Source organism: Pyrus communis, chromosome 1 (genome assembly GCF_963583255.1).
Source record: "Pyrus communis chromosome 1, drPyrComm1.1, whole genome shotgun sequence".
NCBI classification, from domain to species: Eukaryota; Viridiplantae; Streptophyta; class Magnoliopsida; order Rosales; family Rosaceae; genus Pyrus; species Pyrus communis.
The window spans coordinates 14,521,687-14,547,147 of NC_084803.1; the positions used below are offsets into that span (position 1 = coordinate 14,521,687).

A 25,461-nucleotide genomic window follows, 5' to 3' on the forward strand; every position below is an offset into this window, starting at 1 on the left:
AAAGAAAAAAGGGTCCTGTAAATTTCCAAGCTCTTGGCAAGTTGTTCAAAAATTGAACACAAACTGTAGACAAGAAAATACAAAGTTTGTGACATTTTGCTGGGATCCTTGCAGATCTATTACAATAAAGCTACCCCAAGAAGAAAAAAAAAAAAAACAAACAAACAAACAAACAAACAAAACAAAACACGAGAAGTGTATTAGTCCTTGACGTCGGTGACACCTTCCGGGGAGATCTGAAACCGTGCTTCTGCTTCGGCCAAACAAGGAGAACTTATCACTTTACAGATGCGCTCTTCGCCTCTTCCTTTCCTGACAGCAAGCCTGTCGTAAGAAGAGATAAGTCATTAGTAATGTTCATTGCTAAAGGAAAATTGATTTCTTCTAGTAGTACAAACCTTGTAGTGGAAGCATGAGCCATGATGTTACCACCAATAGGCTTAATTTGAGGACCGGCAAAGATTGCAGAACCATCCACTTGGGCAACCACTTGATTTGTGATCACAACAGCTACGCCAAACTGCGCTCACAGCATACGGGGGGTGAATCCTGATTAATAATAATGCTAAACTAGGGGGTCCAAGTATATGGTGTTAGGATTAGTGAAGCTGTAAGCATTTTTACCTCATCTGCTAACTTCTGGAGGCTCCGGAGAAACTTTGCAAGATGCATTTGACGGGCTGAAAGTTCACCTCTTCCTGAGAAATCTGTTCTGTATAGGGCTGTAGCACTATCTACTATCATGAGAGCAAACCTATAGAACCAACGTCAATTAGATAATTTGTCTTACCTAAAAATGCGTACACTTGACCAAACTATAAACGAGCATATATGTAGGACTGAGAGGCTCACAACAGACCTTAAGTCATGACTGTCAAAAGTCTACGCACAAGACAAAAGAATGGAAATCATAAATTGTTGTCACACCTTGTTTCTACCATCATGGAGGCTGCTTCGAGCAAGAGCCTTGATTGGTGATCCGTGTTATAAGCTCTAGCATACGCCACATTCTCCAAGACATCAGCACCATTGAGTCCAAACCTGTGGAAACATCATTAATAGTCTCATCTAGTATACACAAACCATATGAGCAAGTTCACCTCAAGGTATCTATAGCAAACCTCTCTGCAATCTGTAAGAGTCTTTGTGGCCTGAATGTACCCTCAGCATCAATGTACATTGCTTTTCCCTCACCGCCTCCTTGATCCAAGGGAAGCTGAAACATGGAAATGAATTAGAATTGCACTGTAACAAGTGAAATAAAAGGTTGGAGGTGGGTGGTTCCTTGTACAAATTGATTGATTGATTTCTTTGTCTAGCCTACGAGTAAATTGTGAACCATAGACAAGGATCTCAAGAGCCCATCCACGTGAATAACTTTTCAGTTATGGCAGAATTACATATTTTAGGAAAACATGACACTCAGTGTATGCATTATCCCTTCACGCGGTTGAATTGCAACCACATTGTCAAGGCAACAGAACATCTGGGAAGCCAGATCTAGGGTCTAAAAGGATTATACTAATTTCTTCTTATGAAGCACCAGAACAACATATTAAACAGAAAATAAATTCACTTACTTGGCAAGTTACACAAAGTGTGTGACACAACTGGGTCTTTCCAGAACGGAATTCACCATATATCTCGGTAATAGATCCTGTCTCAATTCCTCCTGTTACAAGAAAACCACGCCATATCAACTTTAAGTTTAAAGTATTGCATTTGTGTCGGTAAAATAAGGACTCAATTCTAAGAACATTGGAAACTGACCCTCCAATATCTTATCAAGTTCTCTTGATCCAGAAGTAATTTGAATGATTTCGAGTCTCTGTGCGTGGAGCTGGCCAGCACTAGTAAAACCCAAAGGCACAAGTTTGGAGGCTGCAATGAAATGAAACAAGCCAGGCAGCGGAATATCAAATTATCGCAAATAGTGATTCGCTTTATAAGAATGGTGGGAAAATGAACAAAATAAATAAATGACATACCTGCTTCGATGATCTTGTCAACTTTAGCGTCGCTGATTCCTTTGATTTGCAGAAGATCCTTCCTGGGAGAGTAAGCAACAGCTTCAACAGTGCAAAGACCCGCATCTTTAAGTTTCTTTACATCAATGGAAGCTATGCCGGACGCCTTGAATCGAAAAAATTACAACATTTCATCATCAGCTAAACAAAGATTGTTGCTTTCATTGAGATCTACGCAATCCAGATTCTCAATTTCTTCCAAAATATTTATAAAAAGAAAAGACAAACCCATATGAAATTGGAAATAACGCACAGGTCGGTTGCTGGCTAGGGTTTCTCATATCATAGTGTGTAAAGAACAAAACCCAAGACGGATAATTCAAAGTACAACGAAAAACCCGTATAAAATGTACAATCTTGAACAACAATTCACAGAAATTCGAACCCAATTTCAAAGAAAATGAGAACCCATTTCTTAAATTTCAAATCTGAGCAAGAAAACCCCATCGGAAGCAGATTGAAGAAGAACCCACATGGGGAAGCCATTCAATTGCTCGAAACGAGTGTGAAATGAAATGGGTTTACCTGAAGTTGATCGACGGGGACAGGGCCATGGTGCATTTCTTGGAGCTCGTCTTGTTGCTGGGCAGTCCTCTGATTGCTCTGCTGCTCCATGGCTCCGCTGATTGTAGCTCTAACCACGACGGCGTCGACCGACTGAAAGACACAGAAGGAGAAGCAGAAGACGAGCAGAGAGGATGGGGAAGAAGGAGAGGGAATTGGTATTTTTAAAAGCCTTTAAGGGGCGCCAAAGCAGCAACACAGAGCTTGCTACGGAAGCTTTGGAGAGGTGCTTCTTGATTGCCTAGGTAGATAGATTGAAGAAAATTGCTTGTGGGTTGAGGCCCAATTTTATAAATCTACAGTCGGGCCTGTAGCCAAGCCTGTTTCTGGTGGTTAAGTTGAGCCCAATTGAAATCCAATTGTGAATAAAACAGCGTTTGATCGTTCGTTGCGCGCTCAAATGTTGTGACATGCCAACCAAAATAGTTAAACATAATCCCGTCTAGAATTATAGTTCTAAAAAAACATATTTCTAAATAAACAATGTAGGTCATGCTTATATATCATCTCCATCCGAAAAGGCTAAACATAACCCTCTTAATAATTTATTAATTTTAAGTTTATACTTTAAATTTATTGGTTAATTTAGTTAAACTACCGTTGGATTTTTTAAATCTAGTCATTGAATTTAAATCAATTATTGCAACTAAAGAGCTGAGTTCCAAAAAAAGGCTAAGAGGAGAGCCACATTTGGCCAGTCTGATGCCCTTTGGCCAAATAATTGTCTGGTGGGCTTCACATAATTATAGTTCAGTCATCAGTTGGAAATGAGTTTTTAGACAATTCAAATCATTTTTTTACTTTTAAATCTTTAGTCATCCCCATTAAAAATAGGAAATTTTAATGAAAAGCTCCAGGTACTGTTTATTTTAACGAAAAATCATATTTTTACACTAAAAAGTAATCATGGTACTATTCATTTTACTCTTTATTTTATCCTTATCGTTAAAACTCAAAATTTTCAAATCATTTTCATTAGTTTTCTTTTAAAAATAACATCACAACCTGTAAATTGCACGACCAAGGCATTTGCTCATCATTTTAATTCAATCAGCAACATCGGTATATTACTAGTATTAAGTATTGTTATCAACTTATTAACAGACCGATGGCATAAAAATTAGCAACAAAAAAGTAGATTGGATGTAGTAGCACCACTCGACATGTCAATGGTTTACGCGTCACACAAAACCGCTTTGTGTACCTTATAGCTAATGCATTAATTCTACATAAACATATGTTGATGTATATCTATCATCTGGTTTTTTTTTTTTTTAAGTGGACCACTTATCATATCATAATTTAATTATATTTAATTGGATTCTAAGAATTGATTGGAGCAATTAGTAATACGGTGCACTGATGCAGTGATATTTTTTTTTTTTATTTGTAAGTAAAAGATTTCAAGTTCGATTCACATGAATGGTGAAGATGTATACTAAAACATTTATATAGTCATGAAAAATTATGATCTCAACTTGATGTGACTATATATAAGAATAAACTTCATTTTGTTATAATTTACAATATTTTTTTAGATTTCATCTTAAGAAATTTGGCTTCACAGAATGATAAACAAGTCCAATTAATATGCAATGTAATATTGGAAATGAAAGGTATTCACTTAAATTGGTTGAAGACGTTGTTTTGTATGTATTTATAAAATTTTACTTAGAAAGAGAAGCATTCACGAAGTCACTGACTCGCTGAAAACGCACATGCAATAACTTTAGAGACTATGTTGTGCTAATGTAGTTCTTTGTATTTATAGAAGTTTCATTAAGGATAAGTAAGTATTTTTTTAACTACATCTCGATAAATGCACTCTTGTAACAATTAAGTCTCGACAAAATGTAGTCTTCTCGTAATTTAGCTTTAAACATGTGCAATTACAATGGTAAAGCGGCGACGATGAAAAGCCTGTTTTCATAAGACTGAAGCTGTGGCACAGAAAATGCCCAAATAGTGAGCCTGAAGCTGTTTAAGTTTTTAGATATATGGCGGCTCCAGGGTCATCATTGGCCTAAATGGTTGAACTGTAAGCGTCCTGTAATCTTGTCTTAAATTGGATGAAATTAATTAAATTGTTGCTAACAAAATCCATGTAGTGTTATCAATTTTAATGTGAGGAATATGTGAAAGTTATTTTCACGTTAAAAGCCTATGTCGTCTCTCGATTAAGAATTATATCCATCTTCCTCCATCAATCATGAACTTTTTTTGTTCAAATTCCCGTCTTTTGCATCTCAAATCATCACCTTTTAATGTTAATATTGAAATCCTATCAATTTAAGCAGACCTAATGATTACTGAATATGGATTTTAATTAACATGTTCAAAGTTCTAAAACAACAAATGTGGTTAGGTCACTTAATCAAAGGCAATGTGTCCGTCCTTATGTAAGTTCGAGAACTGCCCTCCACGTAAATTAGAATACAGGTTAGACTATAATTTGTATTAAGAAAAAGAATGAATACAATAATTTAACCCATATTTTGCTTGATGTAATCCTCCAATGTTTGTCCTTTTATTCTTGAAATTTGCATGTTTGAGTTTTGCTGTTATGCCTTTACTTAACATCATATCAAGGAGAGACGTGAAAGAACTTTTGTATTTGGAGCAAAATGTCAAAACAACACCAAAAACAAGTAGACAGTCCATTTCCAAGTACATCACACTCTTTTTGGAACAATGTTTCGGATCAAAGAGCTAAAATTTGGAAAACATGGAAACCTAAGCATTCAATCTGGTACAACCTAGAACTCAATTCAATGAATTTTGCTACACGATGAACCGTATGTTTTTCGTACGTAATTCAATTTTTTATCTTCGTTTAAGGCTAATATATTTAGCGTGTTGCAAATACAAAAGGATGTCAATTTCACTCCCTTGATGATCGATGTTAAAACAAAGAAACTGACAGCATTACCATTTCACTCCAGACACAGATGTTCCACTCTTCTTGATCAAATAACTCAAAAACATCATCGTCATCTCCGTGTCACAAACCAACTCCGTTTAACTTTCAAATAGGCCGAAGCGAACAGGAACACCCACACCCATAAGCCAAGCGTGCCCCTTCAAGAAAGGCCCTGCAGTATAATGCATTGCCTCTTGCTTGTCAATTTTCTTGTATCCATCCCACTTCACTCTGTTGTCAGTTTTTGCGCCCGGTCCCTTGTTGTTATACTCTGCGTAATACAATGTTTTCAGCGCAAAATCTCCTTCCCACTGTGTCCATCCATCGGGGTGAATCAGGTCCTCAATTGTCGAATCCATCACTATAGTTCTTGAGAATTCCTTCGATGGCCTTCCGAGGTAGGTCTTGAATTGGGACTTTACTGGCTCAAGATCTTTGTCCGACATGATTTTGCAATTCTGTAACACTATTCCTGTGGTTTCCTGTTTGTCAGTCCTTCCCTGGGCTGTGACAGTGTTTTGTTGGTTTTCCAAAGGCTTGCGGACGTAGATCAAGCAGTTCTGGAAGATGGCAGCAGCGTCGCCAAAGATGAAATCAACGGTGCCTGAAATGACACAGCTCTTATAGAACTGCCGATGAGTTTGTGCGTATAATGTGCTTTGGTACCCTTCAAACCGGCAGTTCAGAAAAATAGTGCGGTCTGCTTGGACTCTTGCTGCCACTGCCTGATGCTTCTCAGGTCCAGCCGTGTTTCTGAATCCCATCGACTTTGCCATAAAACCTTCCCCTAAGACCACTGCAATTGAATCAAAAGGGAAAAAAAAAAAAAAAAGAGTTAAGTAACATTGACACTAGCTTGAAATGGTGAGTTAGGCCTTACACATGCTCTATATCTTCTATTGCTATAAGACATATACATCACTTGTTGCCTAATTTGAGCGCATGTATTGCGATGCAAAAGGAGAGTGATTTCCACACGTTCATTTTCTCGCCCTATACACCCATGTTTATTTATGGTTCCAGCCTTTGGGTTTATCAAAAGAAAATCAAGGGACAAAATTAAACACGAGTGTGCAGGAGGATGAGAAGGATGTGCTGAAATTATTTCTTGGTGCAAATTTGTTGAGCCCGTACCGAAGGGTGCAGTTTGGAATATCCTAACTTTATCGGCAAAGTTCTTATTTCCAGTGATGATGCTCTTCTGTGACCCATCGCCGTACATTGTAACGTTCGGCATCTTCTTTGTCACAGTCACAGTCTCATCATAGACTCCTTCTTTAACATAGATGACATACCTGAATTTAAAAACACTGATAAATAAAGATAACAAGATAATGAAAATCATTGTTTTTTTAACACAATACATACCGTCCTTCGTATTTTTCGGGTATTTTTTCCAAGGCTTCACTAATGGTTTTGTAGTTTCCACTGCCATCTTTTGCCACTGTCACGTTGGGGGTGAGCTTCTCGTCGTTTTTCTTCAACATCCTTCGGTCCTCGTGACTCATCCAGGTAGGGAATCCGCTCTTGTCTTGCGATAAAAGGCGGCGATTGGATCCTGCAGCTGCTTCTGCACCCGGTGGCTGCAACTGGTTAAGAAGCGAAAGCATGGCCAGAGAATTGCTAGTGAATTCCTTAGAAACCTGTAACATCTTCTCCAACTCGGACTTCAATTTTCCATCAGGAAACCCGTCGACGCATGTCTGCTGGTAAGATATCACCGCACTCAACCAGCTGTTCAAAACGCCTGTGCGAACCTTCCCCGACTCAATGCTATTGCCAAGCTGAGAAACGGCGTCCCCTAATTCCTCCTTGGCATCATCGAACAACACTTTGCAATCCTCAAACGCTCCCTTCTCTTCCGGGCTGTTGAAAGTCAGCTCAGTAGTTTTGCTGTAGGCACTCTTGGCCTCGTCTGAGGCGGCTGAGATAGCGGTCTTGATGAATGCCTTGGGTTTCGTTTCGTCCTTTGCCTTTTCAATGATGCCCTCGCACTTGTCCTTGTAATCTGCCACGCTGCACATCTCCTTCAGGATCTTCTGACCATTCGAAGGCACTTTGTTCTTCGGTGGTGCATTTTTCGGTTGAGGAGCCTTCGGTGCAACTTTGCCTTGCTTAGCATTGCCCTCCTTTGCATTGCCCTTCTTAGTACCTTTATTATTAAGTTTGTTGACAATGAAATAGGCTCCGACGGCAATCAAAACAAGGAGGAGAATGACGACGACCGCAATGATAATTCTCTTCTTGAACTTACGTGCATTCTCGGTCTTTCGGCGTTCGGTAAGCTGGTCGAAATCCTGAAATGCCATTGCGAGAGGTGGCTATAAGGCAGAGGAACCTCTGCCTTAATAATTCAGGGCCAAGCGCAGGGGGAGAGCACCGATTCAAGCAAGAGACAGTAAAGAGATTGAAATACAATGGCGTTTCAGCTTTAATCGTTTTCGCTTTTCGCCTCCTCTCCCTATCTCGTTGTTCTTCTCTTCCGGAATTTCGAATGTCCATTATTATTTTGGCAATTGACAAAGGAGGTCTGGTCGGGAGAGTTTTCAGGTATTCTATTTTTTAAAAAAGTTAGTTGGAGACGACAACAAGGGGTCCTTTCCTTTCTTCCTTTCCAACCGCATTTCCCTCGCAGATCATTTCAAAATTACATTCATACCCCTTACTGCCAAACGACGTATGACATATATTGTTCAAAATTGTCAACGAATTCATGGTTGTATGTGTTCTTTTGTGAGGTTAGGATTGAAGTCATAACAAACTCATGACTCCAATCAATGGACTAAGCCAATCAAGCATTATATATATATTTGGCTATTCTCAACATTCTTCAACTAATTAAAGAACAAATCATGCTAGAAGGGAAACATTTTGACTAGATTAGTTGCCTTTGTGATGTTTGTTTACTTGTAACACCAATTGTTATTATTTAGTGCTAATCGACATATCAATTCTATCATGTCACGAGCAGGGACGGATTCAGAATTTTAAGGTTGAGAGGTTCCAATGTAAAAGGTTTAAAAATAGGGGTGTGATATATACACACACCCTTTTACTTCTCACACACTTTTCTAATTTTCGGCTATTAGATCAAATATATTGGAAAAGATCAAAGAACATAAATTAACAGGCACACACCCCTAAAAATAATATTACAAGTTACAAAGTCTAAACTGTAAGCGTCTTTTTTTAGCAAGGTCATTTATATTTAAAAAAAAAGTCCATTCCCTTAAAAAAATTGTACCATTTGGGTCTTCTTCCGAACGAGGAGTCTTCTGCAAGCTTGCAACCCATTCACCCTCCTTGAAAGAAATTGCTTAGACTATAAGGCTTATAACTATATGGCATTTGACAATACAAATAAAACTACTTAAACTGTAGAACTTATAACAGCTAGGAATGGAATGGTCCTCCCTGCCCAAACATTTGGAGGGTCCTCGAATGACCTCCATAGACGTTTTTCCCAAATGTCAAGTGGTATGGGACCACCCCGGTCCCTCTATGAATCCACCCATGGTCACGGGGTAGGTTAATATGGTCATTACACGCCGATTACGAATACAAGAGGGATGACATGGAGAGTACATTTGTGTACCACATTTTAATCATATTACTTGACGAGTTATGTGCACAACATACATTGAAAGAGTTAAAGTCATTGATCGATTAAAAAATCACATGAATTTTGTAAAAATAGCATTTCTTTTTCTTTAGAATTTTAACTAGCAAACATGGATTTGGACAATTAGTTAGGGCAGTCTGTCCATTTTCTTGTACTAAAGTTTGAATTTCTCTCCTTGTAGATTATAGTAATTTAGAATGTCGTATTGCAAAAAATAAAATAAAAACTTGACCGATAAACTACTCAAGGGTTCTTGTGAGGGCTCAAAATTACGGAGCGGCGTCGAGTGACTATATTTCTTTAACTTTCCAAATCTCCTTTAGAATCATGAGGGCAGTGGTCAAATTGTAAGCTTTTTATTTGGGGTTCATGGTTTGAACTTTGAACTGTCCAAAGTGTAGAACATCCTATAAGAAAATACCCCCTCCCCCTATACCCCTAAAAAATCAGAAAATATTTCACCACATCCATGCAACTTCACCTTTGATACATATTTTGAAATTGTTGTAAAAAGTTATTTCAAACAAAAGTATTCATACAGAGATCAGATGCCATCATCATAAGGAAATGAAGTGTACTGCAGCCATTCATCACCAGCAATAAACTCTTGCACAGTGAAATTGGATGCATCATAATAGTCCATAACATGATGTCCTTTCCAGTTCACTCTATTTGCCGTCCCAGCGCCAGGACCATAATTCCCATACTCTCCATAGTACAAAGTGTTCAACCCTAGGTCCCCGGACCAATTTTTCCACCCAGTCGGGTCAATAAAGTCGTCAATGTAGGACTCCAGGAGAACAGTCGTAGAGTAATTCTTCCACGGCCTGCCTAAGTAGCTTTTGACAATGCTGGAATTGGAGTACAACTCATCAGTGGCAATAATGGAGCAGTTCTGCACGGAGATTCCTGTGTTTTGATCTAGTGTCTCCCTGGACTGCGCTGTGACGACTGTGAATTGTCCCGGCATTGGCATTTTCGACACGATGTTGCATGCTTGAAATACAACTGCGGCGTTACCAAATATGTAGTCTATGGTTCCGAATATGTCGCACTCTCTATAGAATTGTCTAAACGAGTGTACGTATAATGTGTCTTGGTAGCCATCGATGGTGCATTTGTAAATTGCAGCCAAGTCTGCATTAATTCTCAGAGCAACTGCTTGGTGCTTTATTGGCCCTGCCGTGTTCTGAATTGTTATGTCTCTTGCTAGAAAGCCCTCTCCGGACACAGCTGGAAAAATTGAGAATGTTAGTTGGGTTAAACAAACTGGGAATGAACTCATGAAAGGTTATTAAATGTAAACATGATTTTCAAAAATTGCACTGATATCCCCTACGATTAAGCATGTTATTGATCTCAGTCCAAATTGAGACTTTTATCGTAACCTTATCTAACTTTTGTCACGTGTGTGTCTTATGAGGGGTGAAAAGTTCATTTTAAGACATTGAATCTTGTACTTTAACCGTTGGATGGGACTTGAAATGACATTTTCATCCTCTCATATGAAACACGTAAACAAGTGGAATAGACGAAATACAGATAGAAAGTCTGATTTGGACTAATAACAAGTTTAACTACAATAGTACCGTTAAGGATTTTCTTATATTGCACTAATCCTCATTGTGGTGGGGTAGGAAATGTCAGTAATATCCAAATCAAACTTTTTATTTTAATTTTGACGAAAATTTGCTCATATGTTAGGGTGAAAAGGTCAGTTAAAAACATTGAGCTTGTTCAATTCATAAATAAGAATTTTAGATGACTTTGTCACCCTTTCACACTAACGCGTATGAACAAAATTAAACAAAATCAGATGAAAGTTCGATTTGGACTGAGAGTGAGACGGTAGCATGTTTGACCACAAAAGTATCGTCAAGCATCTTCTCACCACAAGACTGACATTGACATATGACTCCAGTATGGGGGAAGAAGAAGACAGTAAAATTGAAGATAGCAAGGAAAGCATTTAGAAATATTAATTACCGACGGTTGCAGATCTGAATGTACTCCATCCATCAACAACACTCCGGTTACCAGTGATGAAAGTGACGTCACTTCCGTCTCCAAGAAGAACAATGTTCGCCTTGTAGCTCGGAATCTCCACATTTTCTTCGTAAACCCCTTCCTTAACATATATAATGGTCCTAGCATCACTATTATTTGGAGCAAAAATAATAGCATCACTAATTGTGGTGAAGTTCCCTGATCCATCCGCGGCAACCGTTAGGACTTCACTGGGGTTATATTCGTCACCGGAACTCTCCAATATCCGCCGGTCTCTCCTCGATAACCACCTCGGAACGCTCATGAGACGGCGATTTGTGCGCCCTTTATTGGTCCCTTGTTTTGAGATAGCTGAGAGAGAATTGCTTACATATTTGTATGTGTTAGTCAAGGAGTTAACTAGGGTTGGCTTCATAGGGCCAGAAGCAGAATCCAACCCTTCCATGCAAGTGTTCTTGTTTGTGAGAGCGGCGCTGAGGTAAGCCCTAGCATCGTTGAGTTTCTTGGCGTTTCGCGCTTGGACTCGAGACACAGATCTTTGTAAGGAAGAGAGAGTGATTTGGTGGAGCTCCTTGCAGTCCTGGACAGCTCCCTTTTGCTTCTCGACGATGTTTGAGTACTGTCCGGCCTTGTAGATGAGATCGGTGAGCTTTCCGGCTTCGGAGATAGCGACTTGGAGGGATTGGAGGAGGTAGGAGATGATGTTGGGGGTGATGTTTATTGAGATTGAGAGCTTCAACGAGTCGAAGCAGATGTCTGGGTAGGGTGCGGACTTGCAGAATGATCTTATGGACGCCAAATGAGGATTAAAAGTAGTTGTGTTTGACGACGAAGAAGAAGAAGAAGAAATGTGGAGAAATAAGATTATGCAGAGGAGCTGCAGCAGTTTTGGAGTGGAGGAAGCCATGAGAGGACTCAGAGGAGGAGTTGGGAGAAAAAGAAACTTGATGTAAACATGTAAGAGCCTAGAGATTTTTCAGCGTGATCGGTATACAGATAGTAAACCATGTGTCATTATATACATAAAGAGATATGCATGTTAAAAATTTAATAACTTAAATAATAAAATTTACCATCACTTATATAAAAACATATAATATATCACTCGTATTTCGATCGCAATACAAAATTTCTGTTAAGAGTCATAATATATAAGAGCATAAAAGTGCACAACTTGTCGGTGTGGCCTGTTAATATATCTTTTGGAACATAAATGGATATTTCTTAGCTTATGAACAACACGGATTCTGATATGGTCTTATTTTAAAAAATAATAATAATGATAACTAGACGACAATGACAATGTTAATTAAACATATATAAGTATTATTCGTCACATGATAAAAGAAATAAATATATAAAATATACAATCGATTACAAAGTAGATTCCGAATTCTTCAACTCTTGTTTTTTTAGTTTGATTCATGTTTCACGGAAAATATACTTTGCATTTTGGTTTGTCATCCCAGTGGAAAGTTCCAAAACAGATTAAGGAAATGGGGACTGCATTCAGAAAATCTATTTATCTCTACAATTTATTATTAATTTCAAGTTTTGTTGTTTTGCCTATGGATTTATTTTTTTAATTTAATATTCTGTTTTGGTTGGTATTTCATGTTATGCGGTTTTTGAGAGGGATGGGACGAGGAAGGACCTCCTCGTTCTGCAAGATATTCTCGGCTTTGTAGGACTTGGAGAACATATGGACATGGGCCACTTGATGTCTTGGCCTTGTGAGCGGACAATGGAGTCGTCATCTTTTGGGAGTTTCTGATTATACTGTTGCTTGTGCTTTCAACAACAATGACAACGAAACTTTATTCTATTATGTAGGGTCCAAGTAAATTTTAAGGCACCAGTACACTCGGTTTTACGTCTAAGTTTTCATTTAACTCTAAATACTCAATGTTTTTTTATTTTTTTTTTAAGTCTTTTCAATATCTTCATGGGTCTACCTTTTTACTCTGAGCCTCTGTCTCATTATCGTATTTTCTAATCAGAGCATTTGTATGTTTTCGGTTCACATGCCCAAATCACCTTAACCGATTATTTATCATCTTATCTTCAATTGCGGCCGCATACACTTTACCTCGTATGCCCTCATTCTTAATCATATTGTTTCTCGTGTGTCCACACATTCAACAAAACATTCTCATCTTGACTACACCCATCTTTTGCACGTATTGATGCTTGATTTCATGTTTTTATATAAAAAAATTTATGCAAAACATGTATTTTTTATTATTAATATCGTCAGATACATCAGTAATATGTCAATATGATTTATTCACAATAAATAATATTGACGCAACACTAGTATTTCAGTATTACCCTATTGAATATGGATCATGTGCTTTCCGTAACCGGGCTATGTTTATGTAAAAATGGAACTTCCGTGAGTGAAGGGTTTCTCCCAAACAGAACACACTCACAAAGCAACACAAGTTGAAGGAAATTGCATTTGCATGCCAACCAATTTGCAACTTGACCTTTTGTCTGGTGAAAAATCACGGGAGACAGAGAAAAATATGTGTGCCTTATTTCTCTCCTAATATCTGCCAATATCTCACATGCATAGATTCCTTTTTATCAATTTTTTTTTAGTCTTCTTAATCTGCATATAGGACCTCTGTCACATTGTTTATCCCACTTGCCCAACGTATGAGCACTGCCAATAATTACAAAGATAGGGCTGTGCATACGCCTATTTTTACCATCACATACTTTTGTTAATTTTTTTTAAATTTATTTAATCTAGTGGTTGAAAATTAAGAAGAGTGTATCAGAAGTAAAATGATTGTGTGAATAACATTACCCTAATTACAATTGCTAATTTATTGATACAAAAAAAAAATTGCCACTCAAGGGAGAATTTTCAAGTTGCTCAATTCAATTAAGACATTACGGTAGTGGTATTTCGAGCCCATTGCACACTATTATGTAAAATGTTAAAATATATAATAACACGTGAAAAAATTAGAATATCATCGACGTGGCATCTGAGGTGTAGACAAATTTCTCCCCATAACAAACTTATACGCATGACTTTTTTCTTGTTCTGTTTTTTCCATTCCTTGTTTTGCAGAATGCCCGAGCTGGTTACCCAAAACCTATTTCAGTATTTTAATTGTACGGTAGAAAACTGACTGGTCGTTGGTTCAAACCCTACTTGGGGAGATTGGATTCAATATGAGTTCTTACTCAAAAAACTCGGAATGAAAGGGTTCACTTTGACTGTTAAGAGTAGATAACTGGTTCGTTTATAGTACTTAAATTACTTATTGCTGCTCTAAATTTTCTTAACAAAAAAAAAAAAAAAAACAAAATTGATTGAAGAAGATATACTTAGGTACAAGATTGAAATTACACACAACTGCTTGAATCCTCAAGCCCCAAGTCCTGCAGTATATTTGACACCAGTAGTGGGCAACCACAGGTCGCCTTCAATAAATTGGGCTACAGTATAGTTCTGGACTTGAGTAGACTCATTAAACACTCGGTAGCCGGGCCATTTGACCCGGCTTTCGAGCCCCGCTCCGGGCCCATAATTTATGTACTCCCCATAAGACAATGTGCTCAAAGCAAAATCCGCATTCCACTCGAGCCACCCCTCAGGCCTTATGGCATTGCTCAAGAAGGACTGCATTATTACAGTTCTTGAATACAGCTTCCAAGGCCTACCAAGGTAAGTAGAAGTTGAGTTGACAAAGGGTAACAAGTCTGCATCTGCAGTTATGTTGCAGAACTGGATTGAGATTCCGGTCGGCTCATTCGGGTCCTTCCGGCCTTGGGCCGTGACGCTGTTCTTCTGATTTGGTAGGCCTTTTTTGGCTAGGATCTGGCAGTTTTGGAACACAACAGTTGCATCACCAAAAATGAAGTCAACTGTGCCACTTATTTTACAATCTCTGTAAAACTGGCGCATTGCGTGTGCGTAGAGTGTGTCTTGGTAGCCTCTTATTTGGCATCTGTAGAACACCGATAGGTCGGAATCCGATCTTAGGGCAACTGCCTGGTGCTTCTCTGGCCCTGCCGTGTTCTCGAACGTTAGGTCTCTTGCTATGAACCCTCTACCACTCACAGCTGAAGACATAGTTCCATGAAAACAAGATCAGTTTTCACAACATGAATGGTTGAATACAAATTCCTAATAACAGAAGGAGTAAATCACAACAATGGTCCTAAACTTATACTCATGTTTCACTTTTGCCGTTCAACTCAATTTTTAAATTTTGTAGTTCGTCAGTTGCGTCATCTATCTCACTTAAGTCATGCCGGACTTAAATGTAAAACGGTAAGTGGGACACATAACACAATTGGAAAACGTAGAATTAAATTACATAAGTTTAACAATTATAACATCAATGTTACCAATAGAGATGCATCGGTTGTATATAACCTATTTGCCATGGCGATATTATTAAGGAAAGACTTGCACACAAGCAATGCACACAAAATCTGATGGCAAAATAATGAATTGTTATGGTCATGATGTAAGACTATCCAAGGTGATGCTCTGCTAGGTGAGGCCAAGAAATTAAGTATGCTAACATGTATTGGGACCATGTACTTTCCTCTCGTACCTCCCACCTACCATTTATTGGTGAACATTATTGAATTGGTTGGGATCCCATTTAAGATTCCAATAGTCTTAGAATAGAGTACCAGGATAAAGCCAAAAAAAAAAAAAATCTAAGATACTTTATGTAAAAAGAAAAAGTCTAGGGTGAAAAATCCAAAAAAAAATAAAATAAAATAAAACTACGCTCTTTACATACAAATAACACTTTGAATTATGTACATATTTTCATGTGTTAAGTTGTGATTTGCAAGTAAGAAGGAAAGGGCATTGTAGGGAAAATTATTGAACAGATGCTTACCAAATGTTGCGGATCGAAATGTGGTCCAACCATCGACAAAATTTCGACTTCCAGAGATTATAGTAGCATCCATACCATCTCCAATCATCATTAGGTTCCATTTTTTCTTCTTGATCTCCACATTCTCTTTGTAAGTGCCTCTCTTGATGTATATAACGTAGCGGGTCATGCTTTCATCCGGCGCTGCTAACACAGCATCCGTGACATTTGTGAAATTCCCGGTACCATCTTGGGCTACAACTGCATCCACATTGACACCACCGGCTTGTAGAAGTTTTCGATCTTCGGCTTTAACCCACGAAGGGATTTCGCCATTAGGCCCGTGGTGATCGGTATTAGGTTGCACTTGGGTGAGGAGGCCTTGGACTAAAGAGGTAACTTGGTTGAGGCCAGTTGTGACCAACCCTTTGACAATGCTGTTGGTGCCTTCGAACCCATCACTGCATGTGTCCTGGTTAACTAGTGCAGCGCTCAACCATGTCCTCAGATCAGAACTTAGTTTCCCTGTGCTGTTATCTTTGCCTAAAAAAAAGTACAAATTGGTGCCTTTTTTGTTAATTGGTTGACATGAAAATTCAATCTTATAAAATGAAATTGGATTACAAATTGTCAGTCTGCAGACCAATTTTATGTCTATTGGACTTGAGTCACTCTATGATCAAAGGCTACTGATTTTTTAATAGAGCAATATTCTATCAGTCTAATCTAAATTATTGGGATAGAGATTTGAACTTCGAGTGTGAAGAGAAAGTACGATGCTCTAGTTAATATGCCAATATGTGATTAAGGCCGTGGATGCAACTAAAATCATAATCTATTCAGTTTGAAGTGTAGATGACTAAACGACGAGTGCCAATCAAATCTATATTATTGGGAGAGAGCCTTGAATTTGGAGTGTGAAGAGAAAGTACAATGCTCTAGTCAATATGCCAATATGTGATTAAGGTCGTGGATACAACTAAAATCATAATCTATTCAGTTTAAAGTGTAGATGGCTAATCCACGAGTGCCAAATTAGTGTTAGTGAATGTGTGTCTTGCATGCAAAGCTTGTTGGAAATTGCAGAGGAAATAATTTTATTTTTTATTTAGCTTAGATTTCAATCCACCCCTTGACTTCATGAACCAGAATCTAAACTACCCAAAACAAGTCAACGGCTAAGGAAAATGTCACATAAACAAAAAGATCCAAAATTAATAACAGACTTAAGCACTTAACTTAAGGGATTAAGGGGAATATTTTTATTTTTTTATTGAAGAGGGAATTTTTTCTGTTATGTAGTAGTTACCTTCCGGGTTCTGGGAAGCAGAGAGAGACCAGTTCAGCTCATCAGCAGTGAAGTCAAGCAAATCGAGGCAGTCGGAAATGGCGTTGGAAAGGTGAAAATCGCCGAAAGCTGTTGCAAACTGAGAGAGTATGGAGGCCACTTGCTGCACAGCACCAATGGTGTCCCTCAAGGAACCTGCAAATTCGGATGCAGGCACTTTCAAGCACTCTGACCGTATGTCATTTGTGATGCTGCAGCTAGCAAAAGGGATTCTGCTTTTGGAGCAGGCACACAATAAGACTAGCAAAAAAAGCAGCTTCCCAGAAGCCATTTACCAAAAAAAGTGCTTAATGATGAAGACCTACTAAATTGTGTGCGACTAACAAATAAATATGAAAGTGGAGGAGGAGACTATTTAAGGCAAAGAGTGGATTGGGTTGATTGAGCAGAAGAGGTTGGATGGGCAGGTGAGGGAATTTAAGAGAGGCCGTGGATCATGGTTGATGCGGCATACGACTCGGTAGTCGTGCTGATTGCAGGTTGGGGAAGCAGGCTTCAAGACCACATTATATACAGATAGAAAGCAGTATCTTTTAGAGTTGTTCGCGGCCCTCATTTCAAATACAAGCTGCTGTTAGATAGAAACAGAGCACACAGCGCGCAAAAAAAAGGTTATTCACAAGCATTTCGTCGAACATTGATGGGTTTGTTGTCGTCAGCCAAACTAATTTTCATACATGTCAATATATATCGACATATACCAAAGTAATATAATGAGTGATATAGAGAGAATTTGTCAACTGTTGTCGACGCATCTGTTGAAATATGTCTAGCATGTATTACATCAAACACTTGATGGCACAAAAAAGACATGTATCAAACATTGAATTGTCCTTAAAAAAGACATTCTCATGTATATTTTCTAAACTCTAAGAATCTAAGATGGTCATGGGACAACCTTGGTCCCTAATTCCATCCACTCCTGATAAATCGACATAACAATGTTTGAAACTTCTAGCTAAACAATGGTATGAATTAAAACAATTATCTTTTTACCGAGTTGTATTGCTTTCAAACCCCTGTAATGTTACTTGACAGAAACAATCACCCGCAAATTAATTTTGTTTATCATATCAAATTTTTGCTTAGCAAATTATACGACAGTGTTTCGTTTGTTCAAAAGTAGAAACAGTCCATGTGTCGGCAGGCCCTACGGTGCAGTTAGGATTTCATTCTCTAATTGAAAAAACCCACATGCAAATGAAATCTAAGTAATAATTCGCTATGATTTAATATTTAGCAGTGGTCACTTGTAGGAGTAATTAATCACGTCCCATCCGAATGTCCCATAAATTCATTTACGCGGTACTGGATTTTTAGCAGGATCCCTTTATGCATGTTATTCAGTAAGAGCAACTCCACCGATGTCTTGAGTCCGATGAATCGGCGACAAAAATAACCCAATAGTCCTAGCAATCTGCTCCAACTCATACGGGTAATGGGGCACGGGGGAGGCCCGAGTGAGAGGCCGACTCGAATTAGTGGCCCGAGAGCCTGAGACCACATGAAGCAAGGCTGATGTCAGGATAACATCAACCACATTATAAAATTAATAAAAAATAATAATTAATTAATTAATTAAAAATGTAAAAAATTAATATAAAAAATCCGAAAATTTTTAAAATAAATAAAAAAAGATTTAATTTTTCTATAACTATCTTATCATTATCTTCCACCTTACATCACAATTTTATATTTTCTCAAATACTTTGGGTTGTAATTTCTTATTTAATGAAACGTGGTACAACGAGACCGATTAAAAATCATATCCGAAATTTGAAATAAAATTATTTTTTATTATTTTATAAAATAAAAATACTAATATTTTATTACCTATTGCCATGGCTATTCAGTTTAGACCGGTAGAGATGCAAAAGACAATTATTGTTCATTAAAGGTAGTTACTGTTCATTAAGGGATTCAATAGTGAGTTGTCTTAGACGGTCTTTGCAACACTGGAGTTGCTCTAATTATGTTCTTATGAAATGAGCATGATAAGAGAAAAACCTGTATGATACAGATATATCGTTAGGATAACATATTGTGTTAATAATGTAATAATATTTTTTTTAAATAATATTTTGTTGCAGTATGTCTCATGTTAATAATGTAATAATATTTAAAATAATATTTTAGAAAACTTATATATATATATATATATATATATTTACATTTTTGGTAAGAACGCCACTAAAGCAGCATCCCCATATCATATAAGTAGTGTTTGAAAATTCTTCGATAAAATTAGTGAAAGATATGGAAATGAGAAGTGAAGTCTAAACTTCACTATATGTTGGAAAAACTCTTAAACTTCAACTAAAATCGATAGATTTTATCAATATTTCCAACATATCGATGAGGTAAATTATACAAAACTACCTCAGTAATAGGTCAAACCACAATCTCATACCTCATGTTTTAAGTATTACAATGTTATACCTCAATTTATGAATTCGTTGCAATGTTAGAATTTCGTTAAATTTTCTGTCAATTTGATTGTTAAATAACGATATGGCAGGGATGTGACCGACTCCTTCCCCAATTCAAATAAAAAATTAATTAATTTTTAATTTAACTATTAAATTTAATTTTAAAAAAGCCTCACGCTGACGAGAAATTTTTCTAGTTCTAGCTCCACTACCCTTCTCCCTTTCCGTCGTCGCTGCAACTAGACAGACTGATAGCCTCCTTCCGATGGAAATCGTAACCATCGTCAAAGTCAAGCCCTCAAAAATGTATTTTTGTTTCCTTTCCTTTCTAATTGTCATCTTCAATTGAATCAATTCACGTTCTAATGCTTAAACCCATCAGTTTTCTTTGTAATTTTCTTAGGGTTTTCATCTTTCTTTTTCGATTTATTTCGTCAAAATTGAAATGGATTTTGAGGGCTTGATTTTTCTTTTTCAAAAGTCAGTGATCTCTTGAGTTCATCTTCCTTCTTCTATCTAATTCTGTTTCTGCTAGTTCAATTTGTAGGATTTAATTTAAGGTTTTAAGTTGGAGAATTTAATTTAAGAAAAACTAATAAAAAATGTTTGAAAATTTTGAATTTTAACGAAAATGATAAAAATATATTATAAATGAGTAGTACTATAATTAATTTTTTAAAGTAAAAATATGATTTTTCGTTAAAATGAACCGTACGGGAACTTTTTGTTAAAATTCTTTTAATTTAAGATTTTCAGTTGCAGGGCTTGGTATTAACGACAATTAGGGAGAATTTAATTTAAGGTTAAATTTGATTGCTAGTCCACTTCATGATTCCCCCACGGGATTGGGACTCGATCGAACAGAGAGTGGCGAAGGTTTTGTGGAAACGATTGAGGAACAGGGACGATGGAATCGAAGCTGGGTTTAATTGAGCAGTCGTTCATCAGCTGTTATTCGCTCCGGGTGGGTGAGGAAGAGATTTTTTTATAATTAATTTTAAATGTTAAATAAAGAATTTATTAATAATTAATTAAGTTTTTATTTGAATTGGGAAAGTAGGGGTCCCACTTCTGTCACATCATCATTTAACAATCAAATTGACAGAAAATTTAACGGAGGTCTGACGTTACAACGAATTCATAAATTGAGGTATGACATTGAAATGTTTAAAACATGATGCATGAGATTGTGGTTCAACTCATAATTGAAGTAGTTTTGTGTAATTTACTCTATCGGTTATATATCGACAAACAGTCATACGAACTCTAAAGTTTCATTTTAAATTCTTTCATGTTTTTTACAAATTTTCATCATTTTCATTAAAATGCAACCGATAACAATACATTCATCGATATTTACACAAATTTAGATATCGATATTTAAATCAATGCACATGAGTCATTCTCGTTACTTGGAGGCCACCACATGCAAATTACTTGTCTTTCTACGCACCCTCTGCTTTTCCAAGACAAATTTTGGATTAATTGTGATAATTAACATACTGCATTGTCGGTGCGCCACGTGTACACATATCTCTTTTCCAGATTTCTGCACCTTCTAAAGTCAATTTGTTATGCTGGCTTACCCCAGAATATATTATTTTCCAATGTTTTATAAGGGAATGAAGAGTTCTTTTCTTCTTCTTTATTTTTTTAATCGACAGAATTCTTTTCTTTTTGAATTATGATGTTCTGTCCACCATATGCAAGTCTACACACATCTTTTATGATATGTAATGTTTGCTAGACGTATATCGATAGGTTGCATTCATAACATTTTATAAATTTTTTCAATATCACTCTTTAGATGCTTTGGTATATATCCATATGTGTTGACATATGTACATAATTTGACTGACAACAACAAGTCTATCAAGTGTTTGATGAAATGTCTTGATGAAGAAACTAAATTTTTTTTTTGCACGTTTCGCACTCTGTTTCTCTATAAAAAACTTACCCTTTAACGTTAATATCTCCCAAAGTTCGAATCCTAAATCCGTCACTGCATATCATAATCTTAATTAAAAAAAATGAAAAGAAACATCAAGATCATTGTAAAGTATATGTATGGTGATGGAAATAATTGCAGGGTTATTGAATGAGCTAATGAAGAAGCCATATGAAGACACATGCATCTATGAAATTATGAATTAGACAATTCTAAAGCAAGAAAGGAACATTCTGTCTCTCTCTCTCTCTCTCTCTCTCACTACTATCTTTTTCCTTTTCATAAATCCTCTTGATAAGTACTGCCAACCTAACAAGTAACAACTCAGATCCCAATTTCCAAAAAAAAAAAAAAAAAAAGGAGAAGAGAATATTAATGTTCTTGGATCAATATTGATGCATGTAGGATCAAAATCATCCGCATTAAAAACAAATTCAAAGTTTGGAAAATTTGAAAGTTATCATCAATTCCATTTTGGTAGAACAGGTGATCAAATTCAATGAGATTCTAGAACACAATTAATACAAAGTATAATATACATATATATATATATATGTGCGTGTGTGTGCGCGTGCGTAACTACTAAAGAAGTGTGTATTTCGGCATATAGATTTGTCTCATTTTCTTGTTTGTTTTTCTAAATTTTGTTGTGTTGCTCGATTTGTTTTGCAGTTATACTTTTAGGTTCAGCTTTAGAGGGGTAAGGTTTCATGTTCCCCTCCTCCCTCTTTTTCTTGTATCTTTATTATTTTTGTTTTTAGAGGGATAAAGTTGATGTCCCCTTTCTTTTTCATGTAATTTTTTTTATCATTTTTTCTTGTATTATAAGGGGTTAGGTTTATGTCCTCCATGACTAGATGTAACATTTTTTCTGCTATCAATAAAGTTTCACTCGTACCTTTAAGGTTTTCTAAAAAAAAGTGTGGATCCAATTGACTCATCATAATACATGCTAATGTGACAATCACATCAACACATAATTACACTAATTCACGTATTATGATATAGATGGATTAAAAAGTTGATATGTATTGTACTTAAGGCCTAATATTATAAATATATCACTGTTACAAATTAAGATACAAGTGAATTTGTAATACTAATGGGGGAGCAACAGTTACACTGAAATCTTTGCCGTGTTTGGCATGAACTCCAATTTCACTGTTGAAAATGAAAAATAAATAGAGTTTTAACGAAAAACTCATGGTATTGTTACTTTAATGAAAAACCATATTTTTATACTAAAAAGTCAATTCTGGTACCATTTACTTTACTCTTTATTTTATCCTTATCATTAAAACTCAAAGTTTTTAAGCTTTTTTAATTAGTTTTCTTAAAAATAAATGTTTTTTCTGGGCAGTCAAGCAAGTCACAGATGCGGATGAAATACAAGTGCCATGTTATGAATTAAAGGAAATGGAATCTAATACTTGCAGCAATTCAGTCAACTCTAGATGGAAAGTCCTTTTCCAAAAAGCAATGAAGGCCGAAGAAGAATGGCATATGAATGAGCTTTAAGGAAGAAAAGGGGAGATACGCAAAAATAAAACGCGATTTACAGCTTGCGTTTGATTGGAATTTACTCAAACTTGCTTTTGCGTTTGGAGAAGCATCATGTCAAAAAACGCGCTTCTCAGCTTATTGGTATTGGGGTGCCTACTTATTAGGATTATCTTCCATCCTCTTTCCATCTTCTTTCATTCATTCATTTTACATTCTTTATTTTATCTTTTCTCTTTCTATAAAAAATTTATGTACGATATTAACATGACTTAACTTTGACTGTTCAAATAAAAAAAAAAAGAAAAAAAAAAAAGGAGAATCTTAGTCCACATAATATTTGCATGTCGTTATTGAATCTGTTGGCTACAGTATAGATCTATTAATTATACCGTCGCATGCACGTTGGATCTATTTGAATGTCATTATCTCTTGAAGTTTCTTTCTGACAAGAAATTATTTTTTAAAACAAATTTCTCTATAATAAAATATGACGTACCTCTTTATATTTTGAGTATACTAGAAAATCTCTCATTTCTGATGTACCTTAGTAATTAAGTTTAAGGATCGATGTGATCAATGCCTTTGTATCATAGTTTTCAATTTAGTGTCATACATATAATTGTTTTTAGGATTCGAAACTAGTATAATAATTTAAAAAAGAGAAGAGATTTGAACTCGAAACGCATGGACAAAAACTCATCACCATATCAAAACCAGCATATATGGACCACATGCTTGTTAGTCCTAAAATTGACTTGGGTTATGAATAAAAGTACCTAGTAGAGGTCCAAGTTTCCAAACTTTCATGCGTATTAAGAATTGTATGTATTAGGAAGGTAGATTTATTATGTCCCCATCATTGAATTTGTGAACAAAAAGACGGTGTAGGGCGTGTCATGCCGACCAGCCAATAGACTTGATGCACAATGTAGGCTACCATGTTCCGTATTCCTTACAACTTTCATGTGCAATAAACTGTTGGCTAATAAAGTTATCAAGGAAGAACAACTGTATATGATATGGAGGTGGGGGTGTGGGCCGCACTACAGGTTCACCAGAGATTTTTTAAATTTTACTGGGACAAGAACATGTCAGGTACATTAAGTATAATAATACGATGGGTTAGAAATTTGAAAAAAAAAATTTCAACCAATTATATTATGATACTTAATGTATAAAATTGGCTTTTGTCACATTGAAAAATTTCTCCATCTCACCAGCTAAATCAATCGACTTTGGGATTGTTGGTTGAATGTTTATGGAGAGAATCTTTGCTTTCTCTTTTATGCAATTTGTCGGATCATCTTTGGAATTGCAAATTGCGCTTTCGTGTTTTGAAGCCAACAAGCTGAAATTTCTGCGCATTCTAGTACTATTCCTTTCCTGTCCTCCTACGTCTCTTTAATAATGTAGCTGAATAGCGAACTGATCAAATTATTTGATGGATTTAGACGATCCCAATAGGTTTTGAGACTGAAAATATATTGTTTTTCTTGTCTTTCGATAAACGAGGTTCGAACTTATTGACTTCTTTTAATTTTTTTTTTATTTTTAAAAGAAGGACCTTTATGGTACAAGCTCGTTAGTAAAGAAAATCATTACTTGAAGATTTTAAGTCGTCTTATATCCACTTCATTCATCTCATATCATTTGAACTGAGACTCCTAGTCTCCTTTCGAGTTCAAAATATAAAATAGGACTAGTATATGCCCACATATAAAGTGTGTGTGATTTTTTTTTTAATTAGAAATGATAAAATCACCTGTAGGTGAAACTTAAACAAAAACATCAAAATTTTGTTTTGTGAAATTACGTTACCGTTCTTAACTTTTTGTTGTGGTAGAAGACAAAAATGTATGTTCAACTTTTTGTTGTGGTAGAAGACAAAAATGTCTGTTCACCCTCTTTTGGTTGACAAAAAGAGTTCATTAATATGTAGTTTAGATACGTAATGGTTGTCCTTGACCTAAAATTTTATTAGGGTCTTTCTTTCTTTGCAATCTTGACGTAAACTGTTTAGGTTTTAGGATTTACACTACCTCACTTACTCTTTCCCTCTGCACTTTTTTATTCTAACCGTTGTATTGAATAAATCAAGGAATAAAATAAAAAAGGGAGTCCAAAGAAAAAAAACGAGATTGCAAACCAAAATCATTTCGCCATAATATGAGATTGGGAGATTTAAACAAAAAACATCAAAATTTTGTTTTGTGAAATTACGTTATTGTCCTTAA

The 25,461-nt window shown here is 36.3% G+C and overlaps 4 protein-coding genes across 4 annotated transcripts; all 4 read right to left on the bottom strand.

The window, feature by feature from the left end:
* Nucleotides 1-2,793, bottom strand: LOC137717919 (DNA repair protein RAD51 homolog). Its single transcript, XM_068457426.1, has 9 exons — nucleotides 2,553-2,793; nucleotides 1,989-2,133; nucleotides 1,771-1,881; nucleotides 1,581-1,672; nucleotides 1,122-1,216; nucleotides 928-1,041; nucleotides 625-754; nucleotides 399-520; nucleotides 1-324 (listed from the first exon to the last, which is right to left on the bottom strand). Exons 1-9 carry the CDS (start codon nucleotides 2,640-2,642, stop codon nucleotides 201-203), a joined length of 1,023 nt encoding a protein of 340 aa, XP_068313527.1. The 5' UTR covers nucleotides 2,643-2,793; the 3' UTR covers nucleotides 1-200.
* Nucleotides 2,794-5,191: 2,398 nt separating this feature from the next.
* LOC137715745 (putative pectinesterase/pectinesterase inhibitor 45) lies at nucleotides 5,192-7,975 on the bottom strand. The gene is made up of 3 exons (XM_068455087.1): nucleotides 6,880-7,975; nucleotides 6,646-6,806; nucleotides 5,192-6,307 (listed from the first exon to the last, which is right to left on the bottom strand). The coding sequence occupies exons 1-3, from the start codon at nucleotides 7,818-7,820 to the stop codon at nucleotides 5,610-5,612; spliced, it is 1,800 nt and encodes a 599-aa protein (XP_068311188.1). The 5' UTR covers nucleotides 7,821-7,975; the 3' UTR covers nucleotides 5,192-5,609.
* Nucleotides 7,976-9,576: 1,601 nt separating this feature from the next.
* Nucleotides 9,577-12,108, bottom strand: LOC137715608 (probable pectinesterase/pectinesterase inhibitor 12). Its single transcript, XM_068454953.1, has 2 exons — nucleotides 11,120-12,108; nucleotides 9,577-10,366 (listed from the first exon to the last, which is right to left on the bottom strand). The coding sequence occupies exons 1-2, from the start codon at nucleotides 12,045-12,047 to the stop codon at nucleotides 9,678-9,680; spliced, it is 1,617 nt and encodes a 538-aa protein (XP_068311054.1). The 5' UTR covers nucleotides 12,048-12,108; the 3' UTR covers nucleotides 9,577-9,677.
* Nucleotides 12,109-14,456: 2,348 nt separating this feature from the next.
* Nucleotides 14,457-17,878, bottom strand: LOC137742609 (pectinesterase/pectinesterase inhibitor PPE8B-like). Its single transcript, XM_068482523.1, has 3 exons — nucleotides 17,309-17,878; nucleotides 16,021-16,542; nucleotides 14,457-15,223 (listed from the first exon to the last, which is right to left on the bottom strand). The coding sequence occupies exons 1-3, from the start codon at nucleotides 17,616-17,618 to the stop codon at nucleotides 14,526-14,528; spliced, it is 1,530 nt and encodes a 509-aa protein (XP_068338624.1). The 5' UTR covers nucleotides 17,619-17,878; the 3' UTR covers nucleotides 14,457-14,525.
* Nucleotides 17,879-25,461: the final 7,583 nt, after the last annotated feature.